Source organism: Hylaeus anthracinus, unplaced genomic scaffold (genome assembly GCF_026225885.1).
Source record: "Hylaeus anthracinus isolate JK02 unplaced genomic scaffold, UHH_iyHylAnth1.0_haploid 11981, whole genome shotgun sequence".
In the NCBI taxonomy this organism is placed as follows: Eukaryota; Metazoa; Arthropoda; class Insecta; order Hymenoptera; family Colletidae; genus Hylaeus; species Hylaeus anthracinus.
Window position 1 is genome coordinate 872,484 of NW_026534329.1, and position 21,516 is coordinate 893,999.

Consider the following 21,516-nt stretch of genomic DNA (forward strand, 5'->3'; position numbering starts at 1 on the left):
CGAGTACATATTTGATACGTAGTTAATCTTACACGTAGTCGTGTCGCCGGTAGTAAAATTCTTTTTACAAACTGAATGTGAATTATTAAATTGATCTAATTATTTCGAAAGCAACGCAAGTTTGTTTGCTTATTAAATGATCAGTACAATGGAAGAAATGTACCCAGAAAATTACCACGTAGTGGGTAAAGGAACGTTCGTTCGTGGAGAACCTGGAGATCCAATTTCCCGACCTGGCGAACGGGAGTCGGAAATAGAACGGCCACGAACCATTGTCGTTCGTCTTCGGTGGACCGAGCCACGGAAAAAGGATTACCATTTTATTATGTTCGGTGACGGGCCGATGTCGCTCCATCCTTTATTTCGGCGACGGAAGAGAAAATTGCGTATGGAATGGAAGAATCGTAAAAGTGGAAGAAAAAATAATACTCAGTGTGTCATGCTTCGGGAAAGTGGTTGACAGATTTATAAAAAAAGAACGCCTAAAATGCTGCGAAAAATATAGCAAAGATTTCGAAAAAATCCGAAAGGTGCAAAGAGATCAACCGAGATGAATACGCCCGTCCCGTCTTTGGGCGCAAAGATTTCCGTGAAAGGGGACCACTCATTTTTCAGCGCGCCAAAGCGAAATGCAAAGGATGCAGACTTCCAAGAATGTACCTGACACCTTAAGAGTATAGCGGAAAGTGCTCGAGACAAAGAATAGAGAAGAGTGGGAAACGAATACAGGTTTCAAAGGACAGACTGTCATTACTGTTAAGCACACAAACGGCGCAACGTCCACGGAGACAGTCTGATCCAAGCTTTAGGGTTTCAGTTTCCGTAGCGTAACGCGAGATACGGGCGTCGAAAGTAATCCAGTTAAATACAGGTACCTACCATTTTTAAAATGCTAGAGAGAGAGTAAATATGCCATCTCCAATGGAGAAATAGTTTCAGTGATTTATTTTAGTGACATACCTGAAACAAATAGAAAAAATCAAGTTAATCGAAAAGAACAACAATTTTTGATTCATCATTGGAAATCATAATATTCGCTAACGATGTGCCTACCGAATGTTTCCATATTTCATTCGGGAGTTTCTTAAGTAGCAATTTTGCGATAAATGCGCGTAATATCTTGGAAAGAGACTCACTCGTTTGAACAGCGAGTAGTCTCCCATGGGAAACTCTCCATATATTTCTTCTGTAGACGGTAACGTATCGCGACACCTAGGAATATACTGTAATTAAATTGGCTAAATTGGGTGAAAGAGAGAAAGAGAATGAGAGATCCAACCTGAAGCTCGATTTCAAATTGAATTTTCGAAAATAAGGGAGCACCCTTTGTCATCCATTACACCGAATAACATCCTCCCCTTGATCAGAGGGTCTCGTTATACGTAAAACGTGACTCTAATTCATAGCGTGGAGGAGAGGTGGACAATATTTTATCTTGGCTCGGTCTTCGGGAAAATCCGTGGATCTGGTCATGACAAACATCTACAGTAGTTACGGCACGTAGAACGCAAACCGTGCTACACTACAATGCGCTGTAGGAAATTGCAATTTACTTTGACAACTACTATTTGTATTCCGCAGGAATAAAAGTTTTCGCAAAATACAAGATGGGTCAAGAATTTCTGTTATGAATGCCTCTACGTTGCTTCTATTTCTCTATCATACAAATAATATTCTGGCCATCTAAAGTCAGGGATTAAAGAAATGCGATTAATTCACTTATGAGGGTTGATCGCGCGAAATCCGAATGCAAAGACAAAGGTACGCAAACGTCAATTTCGACAGAACGAAGGAGATTTATTGTCACGGCGATTCGTTAATCGCGTACCATCGACCGGTACTCCACTTCAAAACTATGAGCTAATTACGGCAACGTAATTAAGTAATTAACTATCTGGCGTAGGAGCCTCCAAAGCGGTTCTCGGTGCCTTAACTCATGCACATATACACACATAGTACGGTTCCAATTCCCAGGATTCGTCCAGCAGTCACGCAATTAAACCGTCCCATTATTCGGGGGCCATCTGTGTACGCAAACGCGCTTAATTTTGCCCGTTCGAGGGACGTTGATAATAATTGCGGATAAATATTCGCCATTAATGGTGTAATTTCGACTGGTCGTAAGCTACAGAGGATTAGATTGGGTCAAGGGGCATTTATAAACAACTTTCTTCGTGGAAAGGATACACTGTAATACAAAATTAAATCATCGTTCACTCCATTCAAAATATAAATAATTCAAGTTAAAATTAAAGACAACGATATCGAGTGGCTCGCCTAGTGCACGAAGAATGAAAAGCGAATCAAAGCAGACACGTCCAATTATACGGTACAAATTTCGAGATTGGTACGTGTCGCAATTAGCCCGCGGTAATTAAACGCTGATAATCAGCGTTTCTGCGAGGAGAGAGGGACTCTTAATCGTTAATTAATTCGCTCGATAGCAGACGGGTGACGTAGCCAGCGACGCGTCGAACAACGCTGAAAATTATGCGTGCTTGCCACCGAGGACGCAATAAAGTGCTCAGCCGCGAAGTATCGGGCCTATCGCGAATATCCGGGGCCGCGGGAAAAGTGTTCTTTAATGCATGCGCACGATCGAGTGGCCAAGTTTACAGTGTTCCCTCACGGTACGCTTTTGGCGCCAGTCACGAAACCTTCACGAATGAATCACTGAACGGCACGAAACGCGTGATACACGGCCAACTAAATTCGGAAAATCGAACGACACGTCGTTGCTGGCTAACGAATGATCACCGCCCCGCCAACACTTGGCGCAATTATTCAATGAAAATGGCTCAAGATAGACTCCGCGAAGTCACGATCCGACAACCTCGCTTTCAGATAGAAGGGCCGGGGGAAGGGGGGTAAAAAGTTCTGGAAACATTAATTTCAGACTTGTTGGAAAGCGCACGCTATAAATCTCCGCGTTTGTCTAGAGAATTTATCTCCCGAGATGAGGATCTCTCACGTATTAAATTATGAGCAGCTATCGTTTCATGGAAATCTTAAAGAAAAAATACGTGTGCTGAATGCTTGCGATATATTCATTGCTATGTCTCATCTGAAGAATTATTTTCATCGATTAAAATAATCTAATATATCGCTTCTTAACTGTATCTTTGGCCTTATAAACGCGTTACATCGTACACATTCCCTTCAAACTCTCTAAAATAAAATAGTGCCACTATATCGCGTTAAGCTTTTCCGTATCTATATCGAGGATCGATAATTTCGATTACGAAGGAAGTTGTAGTAACGACTGTTTCGAATGCCTTTACACGGAGTCCTGAGATTTGTCGAGAAATAACGACGACAACGGTTCGAAAATGTAACGTGCCCTTAATACTATTCGACTTTTACTGGATCTTTGTCCTAGTTTTAGTACCTCCCTCACGCATTTTGAAACGCGAGCGTAACCTCGGCTTCAAGAGCGCCGAGTTTTCATATCCACAGTACGGAGGACTCTCGTAAAAAGTCGAGTTTCGAGTGTGTCGTAATACGACAGGACGGTCATACGTACGAGAATGCTCGCGATAATCGTGTCAGGATCGCCGGAATATGTTTCACCTTCTTTCTTCCTTTCGAGACTCTTTCGGTTCTACTTTCTCGCTCGAAAGCGACACTGAAAACCTTTTAACCAAAACTTTTACTATGCACGTAGAATTTGATGGATGAAATAATATGTCAAGGAGAAGACTTAATTTACAACGTTCCTATTATACTGCAAAGCTGTCATATGACAAAACCAAGAAAGCTTTTAGCTACTATAATGTTTATCTTACGGTACAAAATTACCTACCTAACGCGATGAAAGTGCACGAGACAAGCTAGCCTGAGTGTAAACCTCAGTGAAGATACATAAGTAAAGGATGTTGGAAAGGTGCACTCATTTCTTATGCAATTTATTTAACGCTAAGTCTGACCTACCGTGGCAAGCAAAAGTACACGAGACAGTCGGTTAAATATGGCATGACGAAGGTAGTTAAATAGAGGTTTGTAGAGGTTTTCTTAAGATTCGATGACACACTCCTTTCAGACAAACTATTAATAATTAATTATACCTTATTTTTTGGAATAATATTTACGTCTTCTGGTGAATTGGACATTATGTTATGTTGATTTATAATATCTATAAACACATTTGGAACATTTCGAAAATTACCGTTTGTCCCGCTAGATCGCTGAAATATCACACTGTGCGCCGCGTCGATTTCGATATTGCGATTGCGAAATTGTCGACTCAATGGATCGGGCAATTTTAATGCGAAACTGTGCCGTGAATCCCGCAAATTTCCCATATACGTGGGCACACACAACGGCATTTATCGGAAATTAATTACGTTCATCCGGACCGTTGCGTGATTTCCTCACACAAATGCAGCGGCCAAATTTAATCATTCTTACGTAAGGTGCGGAGGTTGTCTTGGAATTCAATTAAATCATCCATTTGGATTTGTTTCTACTAGGTTAAACCGTTTCGCGATTGACCTACTCTCGCTAGATCACGAAAGCATTCGTACGTGGTTGCGTCTGAAACTGTTGGGAAAATATACATGTTGCATTCGAATTTCAGACGTTACGCAATTTTCAATATTTTGTTTACTAAAGCAACTTGCGTACTCGATCATCCTTTTTGTTCTTTCTCAAAAGTGAACAGCGTCGAACGTAAAATATCGACAAAGTCTACGTTTATCGAATACCAACTCGAATAACTGTTGGTGCGAAGTTGCCCATTAGAACACTTCTCGCGATAAGTGTTCGCGTTGAAGTGTAAGAGCGGTACAAATTTTCGGACTGTTGTCTGAGAGTCTTTGACCTCGATGCCCACCTATCTCGCTGGATCGACGCGATATTACTATGAATCAACGGGGCCAACTACGGAATTTTTCACATTTTCAAGCCGGGCCGCGCGATGAATATTCAGACCCGTCCGAATATCCAGAAAGTTTACTCCCTGCGAATTCGTATAACCAAACTTTCCATGGGCATCGATATTCTGTTGCGGTAAATGCAGCCTCCACGCCCCCCCCCCCCCCTCTCGCCATTCACCGACGACTGCATTTGCATCCACGCCATTTACAAGTGCTAGAAGCAGAAGCTCGCACCGAAAATGTATTTACGGCCGAGGCGAAAACGCGCGACCGTTTGCGCGGCTCATTGTTGCGTTCGCGATCGATCTATTTCCCTTAGAATCCTGCGGGATTATTTCAGGGATAAGGAACCATTGTTGTTAGCCTGCTTCTCGATTCGACGCGATGCAGATGCCTCCGTTTGCTTGCGGTACTGATTATGATACCGCGATCGTTGCTCCAGTTTTGTGAGCTTGGGAAATGCGCTGAGCATTTCACGGTGAAATTTTCATCTCAAACTCTGTGGCATAGTTTCGACGAATAATAATACTCGTAAGAAAAGGTACATGTGTAATTTCAAACAATTTAATGCTTGCGAGATTACCAGAACCTCTCGAGACTCTTTAGAATCCCCTAAAGCACGATAACGATTTAACGATTTCACGACTATGTTGCGTCTGTTGAATCTTACACCATATGTTGAATTCCATGTGGAAGTGCCGGAGACCACAAGGTTCTTTGTATCCAGCTGTACGAAGTCGCTGTTCTTTGTATGGGATTCTTCGAACCAAGGATGCACTGGGTTCTACGAATCCCAAACCATTTTTGCGCGAGTCTTGGAAATCGGGATTGTCTGTATGCAGTTCTACGAAGTTCAAATCTTTTGTAGCGAATTTCCCGGGATTTGGGTCGGCCGTATGAAGTTCTGAAAAGTCTTCTGTGTTGGGTTGCACGAGGTAAAGGTCGTCGATATGTATGGCTACGCGGGACTGATACGTCTGTACGAAGTTCTACGCTATTCTATACAATGTTGGCTCTGTATACCGAGGGCTTCCGAGACGCGGCCTTTCGTCTCCGATTCTAAAGTAATTAATTTGCACACAATACAAACAAAATTAAGAAATAGAAACAGAATTGGCAGCAGTGTACCAAAAGGATTTGCCAAATCATATCGCGCGATCCCTAATCGCTTATCAAACATTCATTTGCGACTCAGCCGCCGAACAACGTGTTTCAGAAAAATAATTTAGAGTAGGACGAAAAGTATAACAACGGTGTTCCCGAAAAGGAAAATGATTATATCCAACGAGAGGCGAATAGAAATCAGTCCAGGGAAGTTTGAGCGTCGCTATGCATTAATCATTTATCGGAATACGTAGGACAAACTTTTTCAATACTGAGCCCGTTTCGATGGCGCAATAATATCATTCCATCTGTCGGGAGTCCTTAAGAGCACCGGCTCCCCTCCTCTCCTCTCTCCACGCGGATTTACGGAGGTTTCGCCTCCTCGGTTATTACATACCCGTTGGCGAACTCCACGAATCCAATAAACGGCTGGATACACCCACGAACAAGACAAATGCTCGCTTCGGATTCCTTGTCACGATCGACGACGAAAAAACCTCCTCGTGTAATGATACGTTCTTGTCCTTCCGGAGACGAAGAATTTCCTTCTTGCTGACGCGAAAGACAAAGATCGAACAACGAGAAAGGGGGTTTGGGAGGAAGCATCGATCGTAATTCTGAAGATCGATACAGCAACCGAAAAAATCCAAGTTATCATAAGCAGCAAATATATCGCACCATCATCGCTTCGCAACCGTGGAGCTGGAATTTCAGATTTGTCCCTGTACATACTCTACCTGGACCTGCATTTTCGGCCTTATTTGCACGCCCGACGATGCCGTAAATAGTCACACTCGCAAGTTCAACACGCGAACGAACCGCAGACTTAACGTTTCAACGTATGAAACACTCGAGTAGACGTCGTCTCTTGGCGATGCACCGCTCAACATCGAGAGCCAGTAGATCCCCATTTGTATGCAGCGTAGAGATATTGGTATACACAAGCGGGCTCTATAAATAATTTAAAACCGCAGAAAATATTCACGGGTGCAGCATAAGCATAATTCTTTGCAAAATATACGCATATAGGTGTATGAATGTACGTATGAGCAGCGTAAACTGCACACCACAAATCACTTCGACGTATGGTAAAACGAAGTTGGAGAAGTGCTCGTTCGAAGTACATGGACGACACACGGATTTTTTGTCCAACGTTCGTTTTATTAACCGACTTCGAAAAGGAGGAGGTTACTCAATTCGACATGTATATATATATTTTGTTTTATGTCTGTTCACCGATTACGCCGAGATGGCTTGGCCAATCGGAATGAATTCTGTTGCATCTTGTAGAGCATGTTCCCCCGATAATCCTGCTGTCAATACTTTTTGCGATTTATCATTTTTTACCCGTTTTTTTTTTAAACAGAAACATTTTGTCTTGCTTCTTACTCCGAGACGGATGGAACAATCAGATTGAAACTTCTTGCATCTAGAAGAGCATTTGCCATTTGGTCTCATAACAAAACAATTGTCCTTATCTTATTTTTTACCACTTTATATCACTTTTTATCGCAAAAAGCGTACTATTTCACGTATGTTTGGCCTGAAACCGATGAAATCGATAAAACCCCTCACATTTTGCTGCCGGAGAGGTTTTCGCAATGATCACAGATGCAAAAATTAATGAATTTCTGTATTCTTTCTAACTCTTGTTATCGCAAAATTCCTATTATATGATGTAACTCGGTGAGGAAATTACCGAGCGCGATGGAACCTTCCGCATTTCATAATAGATGAATTCGTGATGTTCCCATTTGCAATTATACAGGGTGTCGAAAAAATGTTGGAATAGGGTTCTTGAATAGGGTGTTTCGGGGGTGGGGGGTTGTTATTTGAAACAATTTTTTATTAACGAAAATGTTGCTCGAGGCTTCGTTCAAAAGATATTCAATATCTCCCCCCCCTGCGAAACAAGCCTTTTCAAGGACCTCCAACAAAATTCAAATACAACAGCAAAAGTCGATAATATAGAATGCTCGGTCGATAATCCAAATTACTTCATACTTTTCACTGGATTTTCCCATACTTTAAAGCAATTATATCTAGAGCTAGTGCGTATTCATATAAATTGACTACAAATTATTTCATACTTTTCACTGCACCTTTTCGGAAATCGGTTAAATTTTTTTTCCAAAAAATTATTTTATTTTAGAAAAGAATTGTGTGTTTGATTTGTTTTGTCGAGCAACACAGGAAACATGAATTATTTGAACAGCGCCAAAGGAGACACCGATTACAAAGAGGACTCTGCAGGCGATCATCGGCGAGTTAAATGCAGGAGCGAATGAAATATCACGGCGGGTGGCCCCTGACGTAATCGAATACGATGGTACGTACCTGGCAAGCTGTATAATGTGATATCGTCGCGTCTAAATTAAGGTCTGTAACGTAATCATTCATGCGTGTCAGTAACGCCGCGGAACGAGATTCCGCCCGTTGCGTCGGGTCAAGTAATTTAATAATAATTATTCCCTCGCATGCATGCCGCACACGGAGCGCGGCACATCATCGCTCGGGGTCTCGCCCATAAATCATCATAGAACCACCCCAAGGAACTTACTTCGCCGTGAATCGTGATTTAACCGCTCTAAACGGCGCAGCCACCTCAATGGCGGTGACGTTGAGCTCCCGTCAGATGGAACCATCGTCCTTTACAAAATTTTAAACTAGATTACTAAGGAAACAAGAAGGACTTCCTTTTTAATTGAAATGTAAAAACTTTATACAATAACGACTAGCAATTCAAAACTCAGAATTCAAATGAAAATGCCACGAGCAACTTCACGAGCGGGATTTAAATGTGAAATGTCCATTGCCCGTCGCACTCGATATCGTAAAAGCGACTACAAATTTCCCCGGTATAAAATAACGCTAGGCAAGAAAGCGGAATCGCTTTGAATTCTGAATTCGTTCAACGAGAGGCGAACGAAATAGACTTTTTCGTATCAGATGACTCGCAGTCTACGGACGAGTTCTTTTCCACGTGCTCGCACGAAAGTCTGGAGGACACGTAACCCGCCTAACTTGCAAATTTTCTTCCACGCCGGAAGCTACCCTCTCGCTTCGACAGTTCTACTGTGTCTTATCTCTTTCGGCGATTGACTGCATCGTGACTGCTCGCAAACGAGCCCACTACTTCGACTATCTTTTTGCGAGCTACGTGTTCGCCTGGTGAAAAGTTCGATAAAAGTGATCGTGTACCAGCGAGCGAGCTAAAGGGTGATCCTTGGGTGACGTTGAGTGAGCTCGAATGTACTTGCATCGTTGACTCGCGTGTACACAGCGTAGACATAAGTTGTGCCTCCCTTTCACCTGTTTCCGTTAAACTCTATAGACGATTACGAGAGCAAATCATTGCCTTGTTCATCCCCAAGACAATTTCGCGTTGGCGTTTCAAACATCCCCTGCACCGTCGACGAAAGTCACGAGGATCGCGTGACGTTGGGTGATTTTTAAAGCATGCTGAGCGACCAGAACGGAAATCACGATGGCAAGGCTAAACGCGACCCTCGTGTGTTTGAGGAACTCGATACCGGTCGAGTGACTTTCAATATCCATCTCCATGTTTTTCTTTTTTTTTTTTTTTTTTTTTATACGAAAAAATCGAAATTCACCGAACATATCTGGGCCAACATTTTTCTATCGATTCGACGAGACACATACTATCGGTGGCTTATAACACACGTATCGGATGTTCGCTTTATTTGTTCATTTTGTCGTTACATCGTTGACAACCGTAAATGTTTATAAATAAATTTGTCATTAAATTCGATTTTTCGTCGTCTCTTAAAAGTCTGTGCAATTTTCATTTATCTTCAGATTTCGAACAACGCGAGCAAAGGTAACCATGACCGTCGCGTTAATCGACGCACAGATGGCCAACGGTTTCATTCATTGAACGTACGAGCGATTACTGTTATTAGAGAGGACGAATTCATCGACGGTCCAAACGTCGACAAAGCAGTGGTCTGAGCAAGAGAACGGCAAGGCAGACGTGTAAACTGCACCGCTTAATTTCGCCAATCGAAACGAGCACCCGATGAAAAGCAATTCAGTTTCCAGCCGCGAGAAAGACACTCGGTAAAGGTATCTCGTCGCACGACCTTCGAGCGACTAATGAAAACTGTCTCTCCGCGAAGGATTGGATAGAAACCGCGACAAAAGCGATGCGCAAAGCTTTGAAGTACAAGCATCGCGGGATAAAACTTGCTGGCGACAATTTTTATTCTACCCGACACTCGAGTAACTGGCTACCTCAGCCTCAACGTACGATGAAACAAAGAAGAATTTCTCTCTCGGGGAACAGTATAAGTTCCTACTTGCGGCAAATGTGATTATATCGATCGTCATTATACCTGCACAAAGAGCCTAGCAGATAAATGGACGAAGAGTGCAGACCAAGAAAAAAAAAAACGGCCGTGAATTCGCCTAAGAAAAATGTAATAAAGCACAGCGTTTCTCAAACTGGGGTGCGTCGGCATCGGTGGGGATCCGCAAGCTCTCAAAGGAAAAAAAACATATTGTGGGAAAATGGAAAAATTAGTTTTCTTTTTAGTAAACCTCCTCTCTCTTTCACCATAAACATCATTTTCTAGCATGTTTTCGAGAGATGCTTTTTGGTGTCCAATTACCATTTTTTCAGTATTGTTCAATAAAAAAATGTATACTGCAACTCATGCGAGTGTACTTGATTATTTTCACATTTGCTTTAGGAGACATGCAACTTTCGGTTATTTTAGTTAATAAGTTCCATTTATTTTAATGGAGATAGGAATGCTTGAGAAACACTGCATTAAAGTGTACACCGTTACCGCGACAGGCGAAAAAAGGAAGGCTCTGATGACTATTTTCGTTTCTTTTCCGTCCCATTCTTTTCCTTTTCTGTTTTTTACTAGACGAATGTAAATATTAAAATAGAAGAACGCTCGGTTTAAGCCGAGAGGAAAAGAGGAAACGAGATTTCACGGAGCTAAATGGATCTTCGCTTTTCCGTGGAAACATTTGCATTTCTTGATGGTATTTCGCGTTCATAAACCACATTTATACATGATATTTGCGGCAAAATACAACAAATTCCATGGAAACGAGTTTTCCTGAAATATTTGTACCTTCTTTAACGTATAACAATGTTCTCTTATTTATATTCATAGCCTCGAATGATAATATGTCGCTTTTATTGGTTTCGGCAGCAATGCATTCGTAAACTATAAGACAAACTCGTTTCATGTAAGTCCTTCATCTGATTCACGTGCGATCGTTTACAGACTTGCCTGACGCGTCCGACATATCCTCGATTTTTCTACTTACATTGGTATTTGTAGGCATCGAGGGTGGTACAGTATTAGTACAATTATTTTTTACCAGATATTTTGTTAGAAATATAAAGGTATTGTTCGATGCAAAGAATTGGGTAGTCCCTCGCGCGTAAAGTTCCTGTAAATTATTCAACGGTGACACCTAACTTTTCGAATTTAGGTGAGACGTGACAATCGTCTCGGACCTTCAAGCAGCGAGTTACACAAACGAACCAATCATTTCTAAGCGAAATTACGAATCAGGGCAGCTGAAATAGTTCGTTAGAAGCTGCGCGATGGGTGAATTTTATTAAACCGCCCCGTATCGAACTGCAGTTCCGAGAGTATTATTGTTTCGCTGGGAACCCTCGGACGTGGAAGGCTCTTCGTGGTCGAGCTGAGAGTGCAATCGCGCGAGCACGTGCGCGCAGAGTATACGGCGGAAAGTTGATGACCGTTCGGAAATCCCCGGGAAACTTCTCGTGCGGAGGTTGCGAGAGCAAATGGCCAGGTTGCATGTATCGCGAACTTTCGGGATCCTCGGATACGTTTTCATTCCGAGAGACTCGAATTCTGAAAGCAAAATATTCTAAGCGCCCCGTCAAAGTTCCGCGACAATAAAGAGATCAAAGGGCGGTGACTAGATGCGGGCAACGAGTGAAAGACGTCGAATGAAACGTATGTAGCTCTGCTCGCGAAAGGCGGACATTGTTCGAAATCTTTGACCCGTGCATCGCCGTTAGCAGAAAGTCGCGTGTACAGAGTAATCGACATCGGAGTCCCTGACAAACCAAAGACAGAGTAATTATAAATATGTGCCACGTAACCCTCCTCTCGGCTTCGCATTCCCCAGGTATGTATTCGAGTCGCAGTGCCAATAACGTCACTCTTTGAGAAGCAACCCGCAAGGATTACCGTTTGTTATTTCTCTACCCGTATCAAAGTGCACCGCGTTCTTTTCAATTGAGGGCTTGTATACGCTTGGACATTCTAAAAGAGGGGTAGTTTCATGAATTTTCTTGTACACAAGTCGAGGAAGGTTTTTTTTGGCAGTTTGTTTGAGAAGGTTATCGATGAAATATTGAGGGATGGTTAAGTCACAAGCTCTATATGATCGAATATTAAGATTAGTATATTATATCGAGAGTGACGTTATTAACTCGATTAATACTAGATGGTTTGAGTAACACACGGTGCAAGGCCTCCCTTTGATCGCCAGATCGATTCCAAGAGAGAGAGAGAGAGAGAGAGAGAGAGAAATGATTGTGCAGGATGATTAGAAGACGTTTATATAAACTCCCGTGGAAATGACGCTCGTGTCCCGATCGTTAATATCCCGTAATCTCTAGACGAACGAACGTGACTGCCGGCGCCCGTAGCCTTCGCGTCTTAGAGTCTCGGGAATTATGGATGCGTTCCACTTCCGGCAACGCGCGAAACGCGGAAGCGCAATGTTCAGCCACCGTCTCCCCTCCCGAGCCCCTTTGCGCCCCCCATCGTCGTTCCTTCCGCCAGAATCTACGAGCCGCCCGTCTCTCTCGCGTCGAAGTTGGCAACAGCATCTGGAGCGTTAAGGCGAATGAGCGATGTGTCGGTGTCTTGCGGTATGATGGATGGCCCAATACCAGCCAATATGCAGTATTGCGCGTGGAGTGTGGCAAACTGGTATCCATGCATCAAATCGCGCGCTGGGCGGAAGCCGAAGCGGCTCCTGAATCGTGTTACACGGGACATTCTGCAACGCGCCAGCGTCCACGAGTTCCTCGCGGTCAGTGTTCTTGCATATACACCTCCTCCTGGCATTCACTATCGCGCCAGATGGACTACGGCAACCATACTGCTCATCTATGCACAAGATAACGGTTGCTCTCCTGCGATCGCGATCTCGACATTTCTACGCGAGCTGGCGTACAAAATCACCATTGTATTTGTGATTCGCGAGCATGGGGGGCAACAAAAATGCAACATGTAATTATTCCGTTCGCGATAACCCAACGCGCTTAGTCCACTGTATTTCGAATTCGCAGCTTTAATTGCGCGACTGTACAGTCTCTACTAATTGTAGCAGTGCAGCGAAATCGTTTTAATAATACCATCACCGATTGCCACGCTGACACTCGCGAAGATTTCCATTGAGCAATGTTTCTCGCGTTACGAATTTTTTAACGATATTTCACTGTTTCCAAATGAACGAAAAAATCACTCGCGAGAGGAAAATATTTGTAGGTGTATTCTCTTAAAAAATGTAAATAATTCAATTTTTTAATCGCCATTATGACATCATACTCTCTCGCGCTGTATTATTTATGATAGAACACGTTGACACTTATATAGTTTAAATTTGTATAAATTAATATTCGACACAAGTAGAAAAATAATAACCATATTCAGTTTGTGTTGAGTATTATATGTATAATAAAATAAACAGTATTGGTTTTGTATATTAGATACCAAAACCCTTGCAGACAAATAGTTCATAAATGAAATTTCGAAACGATAAGAAAATAATAACGTGCTTCAGCTTGAATTTGATATAATAACGTGATACAAACAAGATAATATAATACTTTATTACAAAATTGAATAACTTGTTACCATCAAAAAGACCGTGAAACCTAATTATCGAAATGCACGAATAAAATTGTTGGAAAGAACCATATTTTCACTATATTGCTACGTCTATTGTTTCTCTCAGCACGCATACGTCAGCGTACCTCATCGTTGTAAATTTCATTCCAGGTAACCAAAGACGCTAATATTAAAACTACACCACTGTAAATTATTTTAAAAAGCAGTTTGCACAACACTCGAATCGTAGCACCGAGAAGCCATATCCGCGCACCATCTTTAATTATTATTACGCATTCGAAAAATATATCCGATTCCGAGCTCGCAAGAGAGAAAGATGAAGAAACTTTTAACAAATGCAAAATTAATGATGTACCTTAAGATGGTAGTGGGAAGACATAAATCCTAAGGTAGAAACTGGAACTTTTTACTTAAGAGTCTTTCCAGAAATAATTTATATTCTATACACCGGTTAGGACATTGGAAAGATTTAGGTTGATGGCGTGGAACAGGTTATTAGTTTGCTTACCGAAACGTGAGCGTGGTCAACGGTCTGTAGCTCTTGTGGCTGTTGACGTCGTGCATGGGAGTCCCCCAAAAGTCGTCCTTCAAAACACTGGTCCACGATGTCTGGGCGAGCACGTCCTTGTTCCTCGCGACCGCGGGTATGTCGTCGTGCACGAAATCACCACCTAACGCGTTCAGATAGCACCCAACGGCGACCAGCGCGACCGTCGCGTAAATGCACCATCCGGGTGGTTCGTTCATCGAGGTTCCGTTGCATCCGTTGCGACCTGTTCTTTTGGTCGCGTGGCAGCAACAGCCCGCGTAGCCGCCGCTCGAGCCATTGTTCCGTCGTCTCATGGTTCCCCAACAAACGCGCGATGCACACCAGCGCGATAAGGATCAAACGTTCTGTCGCGATCGTCCGTCAGAATCACTCTCATGGAGCCACGCTAGCTCTCGCACGTCCGCTATCTACCGCGCTGATAAATCCTCGCGAAACTGCCGCTGGGTTGCTGACCGTCGCGCGATTCGATCGCTGATCGCATCTCAACGACCGCCACCGCGACGACATCGACCGTTTTTATGGCAGAAGAGTATACACCAGACCGTAACTCGAGTCTTCTCGTCGCGATCGCGCCAAGTTATCCTCTTGGTTCCCTTTCCGTGACTTTGCGCGAAAGCGTCGACTCCTGGGGCTACTCTTGCACGTTTACGGAACCGTTTGATCGCGATAGCGCACCCAAGAGATTTATTCTAGCAGCACGCCGAGGAGTTGATCTTTGGAAGGCGTCGCAATTGATCAGTCTTCAAAGGCTTGAGACGAAGCTGTGAAACGACTCGGACCGTATTTTCCCGCGCGCTACATCCTTCGTAATCCGCGAATCATGTCTCCAGCTCCCAGATGTACTCGGTTCGCGTTGCACTCTTCCATTTACTTTAGAGCTCGACTACTTTGAACATTCGGTTGGCCCGGCGCGGTGAGCTTGATAAATGACTGCGGGGGTTCATTATTTACCGTGTCGGGCACGTCCTACGTGTCCGCTCCAAAGAGAAACGGGCTCTGGCGCTGGCTGATTGCTCTTCCATGGATAATAGTTCTCGCGCGGCGGTCGTTCGGCTGGGATTGTCCCCGCGGGAGGTGGCAGCGCCGCTGCCGGTGTCGAGCTGCCTTTTTTTCCACGGTGGCCTCTCTGTTTCGCCGTGTAACGACGTAACAGCTCGTTACGGTCGCGGGTATCGAGTCGCCGACGCGACGTACGCAAACAATTTAGGGTGCCGATTTCCACCAGACCAACCGATACGCGTGTTCCGGGGGATGGCGCCGCTGACAAAAAAAGTCCAAACGAGCTCGCGTGCGGTCGGACTGTGAATTTTCAACGTCGAGAAACCGCACTCACCCTTGGAAACCAAGTTCTCTCGTTAAGCTGCTCGTCGTTCTTACAGCTGTCTTCGCGCGTATCCCAGCTCCGAATACACCACTTTGCGTTCCTATGAGACGTCAGACCGACGTTCTCATCGCTAGGAAAGCGAACAGACGCTAACAGCTGTTCTCTCGTTGCTCGTAATCGCGTATTGCGGCTTGGTATACAGTACACTACCTACAAAATTGCTTTATCGGGTTCTCCCGGTTCCCTGGCTTTTCAACGACGGATATATCCGTTCCCACGGTCGCTGGCCGATCCTACCCCCATTTCTGCTGCGACAAGCGAATCTCGTGAAATTATGGAAAACGAGCTACGACAGCGGTAACAGCCAGAAAGGACGGGTGTATGACCCAGATACTCGTCGCTGTGGCTGAGGCTCTTCTATCGCCGCAACTTTGCTATGCATATAGATCTATACAAGCGGTCGTATCTGGCCGGAGGCACAGCTTGGAAATCCGTGCACTGCTTCTCTTCTTTCGTTTTCGCTCCTGTCTCGTTACGCTTTTGTCCTCCTTCTTTGCCTCCTCGCTTCGCGCCTGGGAATCGAACGACTATCGTTTGAGAATCTACCCCCAGCTGTTGCGAAATTTTTATCTCTGGTATCGCCGAAACCGAGTATCTTCGCGTTTCCACTTGGAGTCGTAACCACTTTGGCTCCACGGGAAACCTCGTCGACCTCTACCGAAACATTAGCCGATACACCTTCACAACAGGTTGACCCATCGATAGCAAGAAATCGATGGTCGACGTAGCAAACTCCAGTTAAAATGGCGATTAACGCTATATCGTTCTAGCCAATACTTCGTCCCCAGCTTGTGCGAGCATCAACGTCGAAGGAGCAAAGAACGTGGAAATTGCAAATTTGTTAGGATCGGACTTATTACGAGTTTCGCGACGTCACGATGGGAGATCGATCCAGGTGGATCTAGATCTAAATCGATGAATGAAACACCGCACGAGGTGTCGCGGTGGCCACGTCTAAACGAAACGCACTACGCGTCATCACTGAACGAATCTGTCAAAGGACAATGGACCGCGAGCATGCGACGACAACGCGATCGAGTTCGAGCGGGTCGTCGCTACGACGATAAACGCAAGACTAAAGGACGACGGCATCCGCCCGGTTATATACCCAGCGCACTCTGACCCGCAAAGCCGCGCCCGCGCATTAGCCACCCCCGGGGCTTTTCCCTCCTGACTTCGTCTCTTTCCCACGTTTCTCATCCCATGTTTAGCTGTCCTCGTCGCGCTTAGACCAGCGTTCACCGCGAGGCCCGTGTTTGTTTACCTGCATCTTTCCCTCGAAATCTCACTTTGAAATCAACCAGTTTGCGCGAGGACCCCCGAGGAATCCTGCGAAAAAATTGTTGTCCTTGGGACGACTTTGTAGCGGTATCGATCTCGCACAAAGTCGGTGAAATTTTTCGGACGGCGGAATAGGTAAAATTAACGTGATTTCTATCGATGCGTGTCACTTGACGAAAATTAGTGCTCCGCGTTTAAGTATTTTTCCCAATTTCTGCTTTGCGATGGCGCGTCGACGTGTAATTATTCTTCGTTATTGCCTTCCTAAACACGCATCGCGGATTACGGTGGGTTCGAACGGTGAAGCGAATAGTGGCACTCGAATCAGTGAACGTAATGACGATACGACCTCGTTATGACGACGATGATGCGATAACGAGCTCGTAGTAGCGGCGTAAAGCGTTACAATGCAGGCGGGGTACGCGGACGCGTACTCGTTCGATTATGCTCCTTGTTCATCGTCGGAGATTCGTCCGCGGCAAGTAGTCGAACGCGGTGCGAACATGGTAACCGACTGTAAAAGTCAAAATTACGATTACGGTAAACGGCGAACGTTGGCCGTTACCGTGGTCGACGTCGTAAAAACGATACTCGTTTGCACGGATGCGAAGAAAGAACGTGGGAAAACGCTCGCGGAAGAAAGGGCACGCGAAACGAATCGATACCTCTTTTTCGATGCGACCGATAGACAACCTGGAAAAGTAAGCTTCGATCGATCATGGAATTTCAGCCTGTCGAATCGACGTCGTTTTATCATCGAAACGATTTCCTGAACCAAACATCACCGTTCGATGCCTGCCGATATTGGATGCATCGACAGCCAATCTTTTAATCTTGCTTACGTACACGCACACACGTATACGACATGTGTAACTAACAACCGTGCGACTCGCAATTAATATTATGCTAGCAGCGGAGATCGTGGGAATTTTTATCAAATTTCCAGACGTTGCGCCTCCTATATTATAATCCATGTTTCTACCCGAGGAGGCCTAAAACACCATCAGCGTTCACGCCAACAAATGATTATCGCTCGCGAGAGAAGAAAACAACATTTTCTTCTGTTTGGCAAGAAATAAAGCTGGTCGCCGTTTAATGAGAAAACAGCTCGATCGATAGCTTCGTACGGCAGCGTTGTCGGGTCAGAGTATTTAATAATGCATCCGATGTGTATCGGTGAACGCGTCTCGAAGGGGACGAAGGTCCTCCGACGACCGTGAAAAGGTGTCGGTGTCTACAAATGCAATTCCGCCGTGTCCCTCGGAAGCCAGACAGCGGGAAAAAGACTTGGTGGCAATTTCAGCAAGAATGCAGGCGAGCGGGTTGTTGGGGCTGTCTCGTTCGCAGACGGTTGCTCGCCTACGGAACCGCAGTGCGGTTCAAACTTTTCGCTCGCACGGAACGTCCGGAGGGAGATCCGATTAGGAAGCAGATGGACAAGGAATTAGCATTGCAAGTAGCCGCCGTCATTTCTGTAGCGCGATTACCCAAACCACGTGAAAGGATTATTAATGGAAATCCAGATTTTCTGTTACCTCGCGGTTTTTCATCATTTTTAAGCCGATGCTCGTCGTCGCGCGTGCTTATCGTTCTTGTTATCGATCTGGATTATTAATCACGAGGCTGCAATCACTCCGACGAAGGTACACGTGAAATTTTACCCGAAGAAACTTGTTTTTAGTTGACTTTGTTATGCATTTTTTATTTCACAGCGGCATCGGCCAGAAGTATCGATGCTACAGCTATCATGGACGCAGCGAGTTCGACCAGCAAAAGCGGTAAACGAGTTCGTTGATCGATGCAACGTTCGCAAGATCAAAGTATGATCTCCGTTGACGTATATATGGCCATGGGCACGGCCAGCGTAGCGGAGAGGTTTCATCAAAACAGCGGACTCGGGGGCAGTGGCGAGGTCTCCAGTGTCGGAGACAGGTTGATCCGCCACAATGAGAACTTCATGGACAATCAAAGGTGCGGAACGGTTCGGTCGGTTGGAGGGAAAGCGTTGCAGAGCGAGGAAGAGAGATGTATTTAATTAATGTAGTCGCGGGGGTCCAGGCGATGTATACACGAGCCCCCCTGAACCTATTCTTGCGTCCGTTGTGTAAGTTGCACGGACACCGCGCGTGTGTGCATACAAGCTGTCGAATTCGCCGCAAAACTCATGCATTTCGTGCCGCAACTAGACGTACCAGGCGGCTACGGGAAAGGCAGTGTCCGCAATTTCCGCTAATGTCGCGCGAGAACACTTTGACGATGAACCGGCGACATCGAAACTCGTGTCCGCGGTATCCAACGAAAATTCACGTCAAACCCGAAACTCGTCCGCCGTTCCTCTTCTTGTCGTTGCGACCGTTCCTCTTTGCGGTTAGATCTCTCTGACCTCCTTGCCAGTCCAACGAGGGGTGTGGAGTCCTCATGGCTTACTAGAGAAAGGCGTAGACGCGGAGTTGCAATTCCGGGAGGAATTTCGACGGATTCGATCGCCCAACGACGGATTCGGAAACCGTGCTCGACATGCGGTGTCCTTTTACATGGACCCGCAACATTCAATGGTACTCATTGCTGGATCGCTCGAACGTTCCGTTTTGTTCGTCTGGGATGATCGGAATTACGCTTGGTTTCTCGGATGTCCCAATTCTTACTAGTGGAGATTTTTGGAAGAAATCCTACATAGAAGGCATTTCTTTTTAACAGGGAGACCCCTTGTACCTTCCCTTCATTGATTAAATATAAGTTTAACCATGACATTATCCGATATGTTTTCAATCATCCCGCCAGGTAAAACATGCAACGTATCATTTGAAATAAATCAAACGTTGACCTAAAATTATAACGGCACTCAACATACCAGCATGAGCATGTTCAAGTTCTCGAATTCGATATACTTTTCCAACATCGCTTGTAAATTAAGCTGACCTTCCACATTATGCTTCAGAGTTCGTTCGATGGAATTAGTTCAGGCATGCACAGGGTGGAGTTAAACAAGCTGCGAAGTAGAAATGTTAAATGTATTCAAAGCGTACTATCGTTTAACAAAATACCAGATATTAAAGCGCAATTTAGTAGAGAAAGGCTGGACCATCGAGACGTGACAATGAACTTTATTTGAGCCGCATGCAAGCACTCCATCTTCGACCGCATCAATCAATAACCCGCTCTCGATGAATTGGATTACACGCAAAAGGCGTAGACGTAAGTTTGATAGCGGAAAGTTTCTCCAGAAGAGCAGGATTCGCTCATACTGAGAAAAGACTCGTCCCTGCGTCAGCAGAGATTACCGATAACAATCTTTCAACGTCAACGGAAGAAAGTACTTGTAAGCTAAAGAGAACCGTGTTATTGAAAGTTTCGGTTTTAATCGCTTTGGAGAAATCTTTATCGGACAGCGGTAAACATTTAATACTTACGATACGAACCAAAAGAGAACAAGAAGAACATCTAAATACATATTAGGTATTCCAACCATGGGAAACTCATAATATCGCCTACGATCGCCCCGAGGGCATAAATGTATCATCGAGCACGTGTAGGTCCGAGTGTGCCTACGAGCGATTGATTATTCACCCTCCCACACTCGTGGTTTAGCGGAAGGAGTTCCGATGATTGAATAATTCGTTTCTCGAGTAGGTAGTCCGCATAATAGACGCACCGCCTCCTTCGCGAGTCCCCCATATTCGAGACAACGAAACACTTCCAACCCCAATTATTCACCAGAGGGGGATAATTCGACGAATTCGCGTAAGGCTATTCTTAATCCGGCTTATCCGGTGTATCTTTGTCCCCCCATCCAGGAACTTCTCTGACTATCATCCCCTCCCGTTTCCTCCTGCTGCTCCTCCGTCGAGCTCAGCCTGGCAAATCTTCTCAGGCGCTAAGCCGCTGATCAGAGATTGCGGCAGTAGCCCGTAGTCCAGGTAACGGCAAGTCAATCACAAGAAACGCGGGAATTTATTACGTCGAATTCGGGGTATCAATGTTTGGCCAGCTTCTAGGGAACTTGGAATCACCTGCGTCAACTCGATGTCTCGCGGCATTTAAGCCACTTGGTCGTGTCCCGCGTTCCAGCAAAGCCTCGAAACGACCCGACGAGATCCTCTGCTCGATTGTATCCGACGATCGGGTCGTCGATATCAACGAGAGGCGTAAATTCGGTGTTTGGATTAACCCGTGTCCTCTTATTTCGTTATTTAACGTCACCGAGCGTGTACGAGATCGGCCAAGTCTTGACCGAGTTTCCGCTATCTCCTGCAGTAGACGAGACGTAGACTCGATGGTGTTCGATTTTCTGTAATGACAGGACCGCTGTTTTTAAAACGAAAAATTATATCTTGGAGATTAGAGATACATTGATAGCTATTTATTGACTAGAGGAGCATTCTCAACGTTTATACATCGGTCTTACGCTGTAAATTTGTTGAAAATTCAACCTTTTACATT

At 44.8% G+C, this 21,516-nt stretch overlaps 1 protein-coding gene across 1 annotated transcript in view; it reads right to left on the minus strand.

The window, feature by feature from the left end:
• The window catches only part of LOC128885298 (protein O-mannosyl-transferase TMTC1-like), a 152,811-nt gene extending 135,960 nt beyond the window's left edge, over positions 1–16,851 (minus strand). The window contains exon 1 of the mRNA XM_054139278.1: positions 14,370–16,851. Within this exon, the coding sequence (XP_053995253.1) occupies positions 14,370–14,704 (335 nt within the window). The 5' untranslated portion in view covers positions 14,705–16,851. The remainder of the gene's footprint in view (positions 1–14,369) is intronic.
• Positions 16,852–21,516: the final 4,665 nt, after the last annotated feature.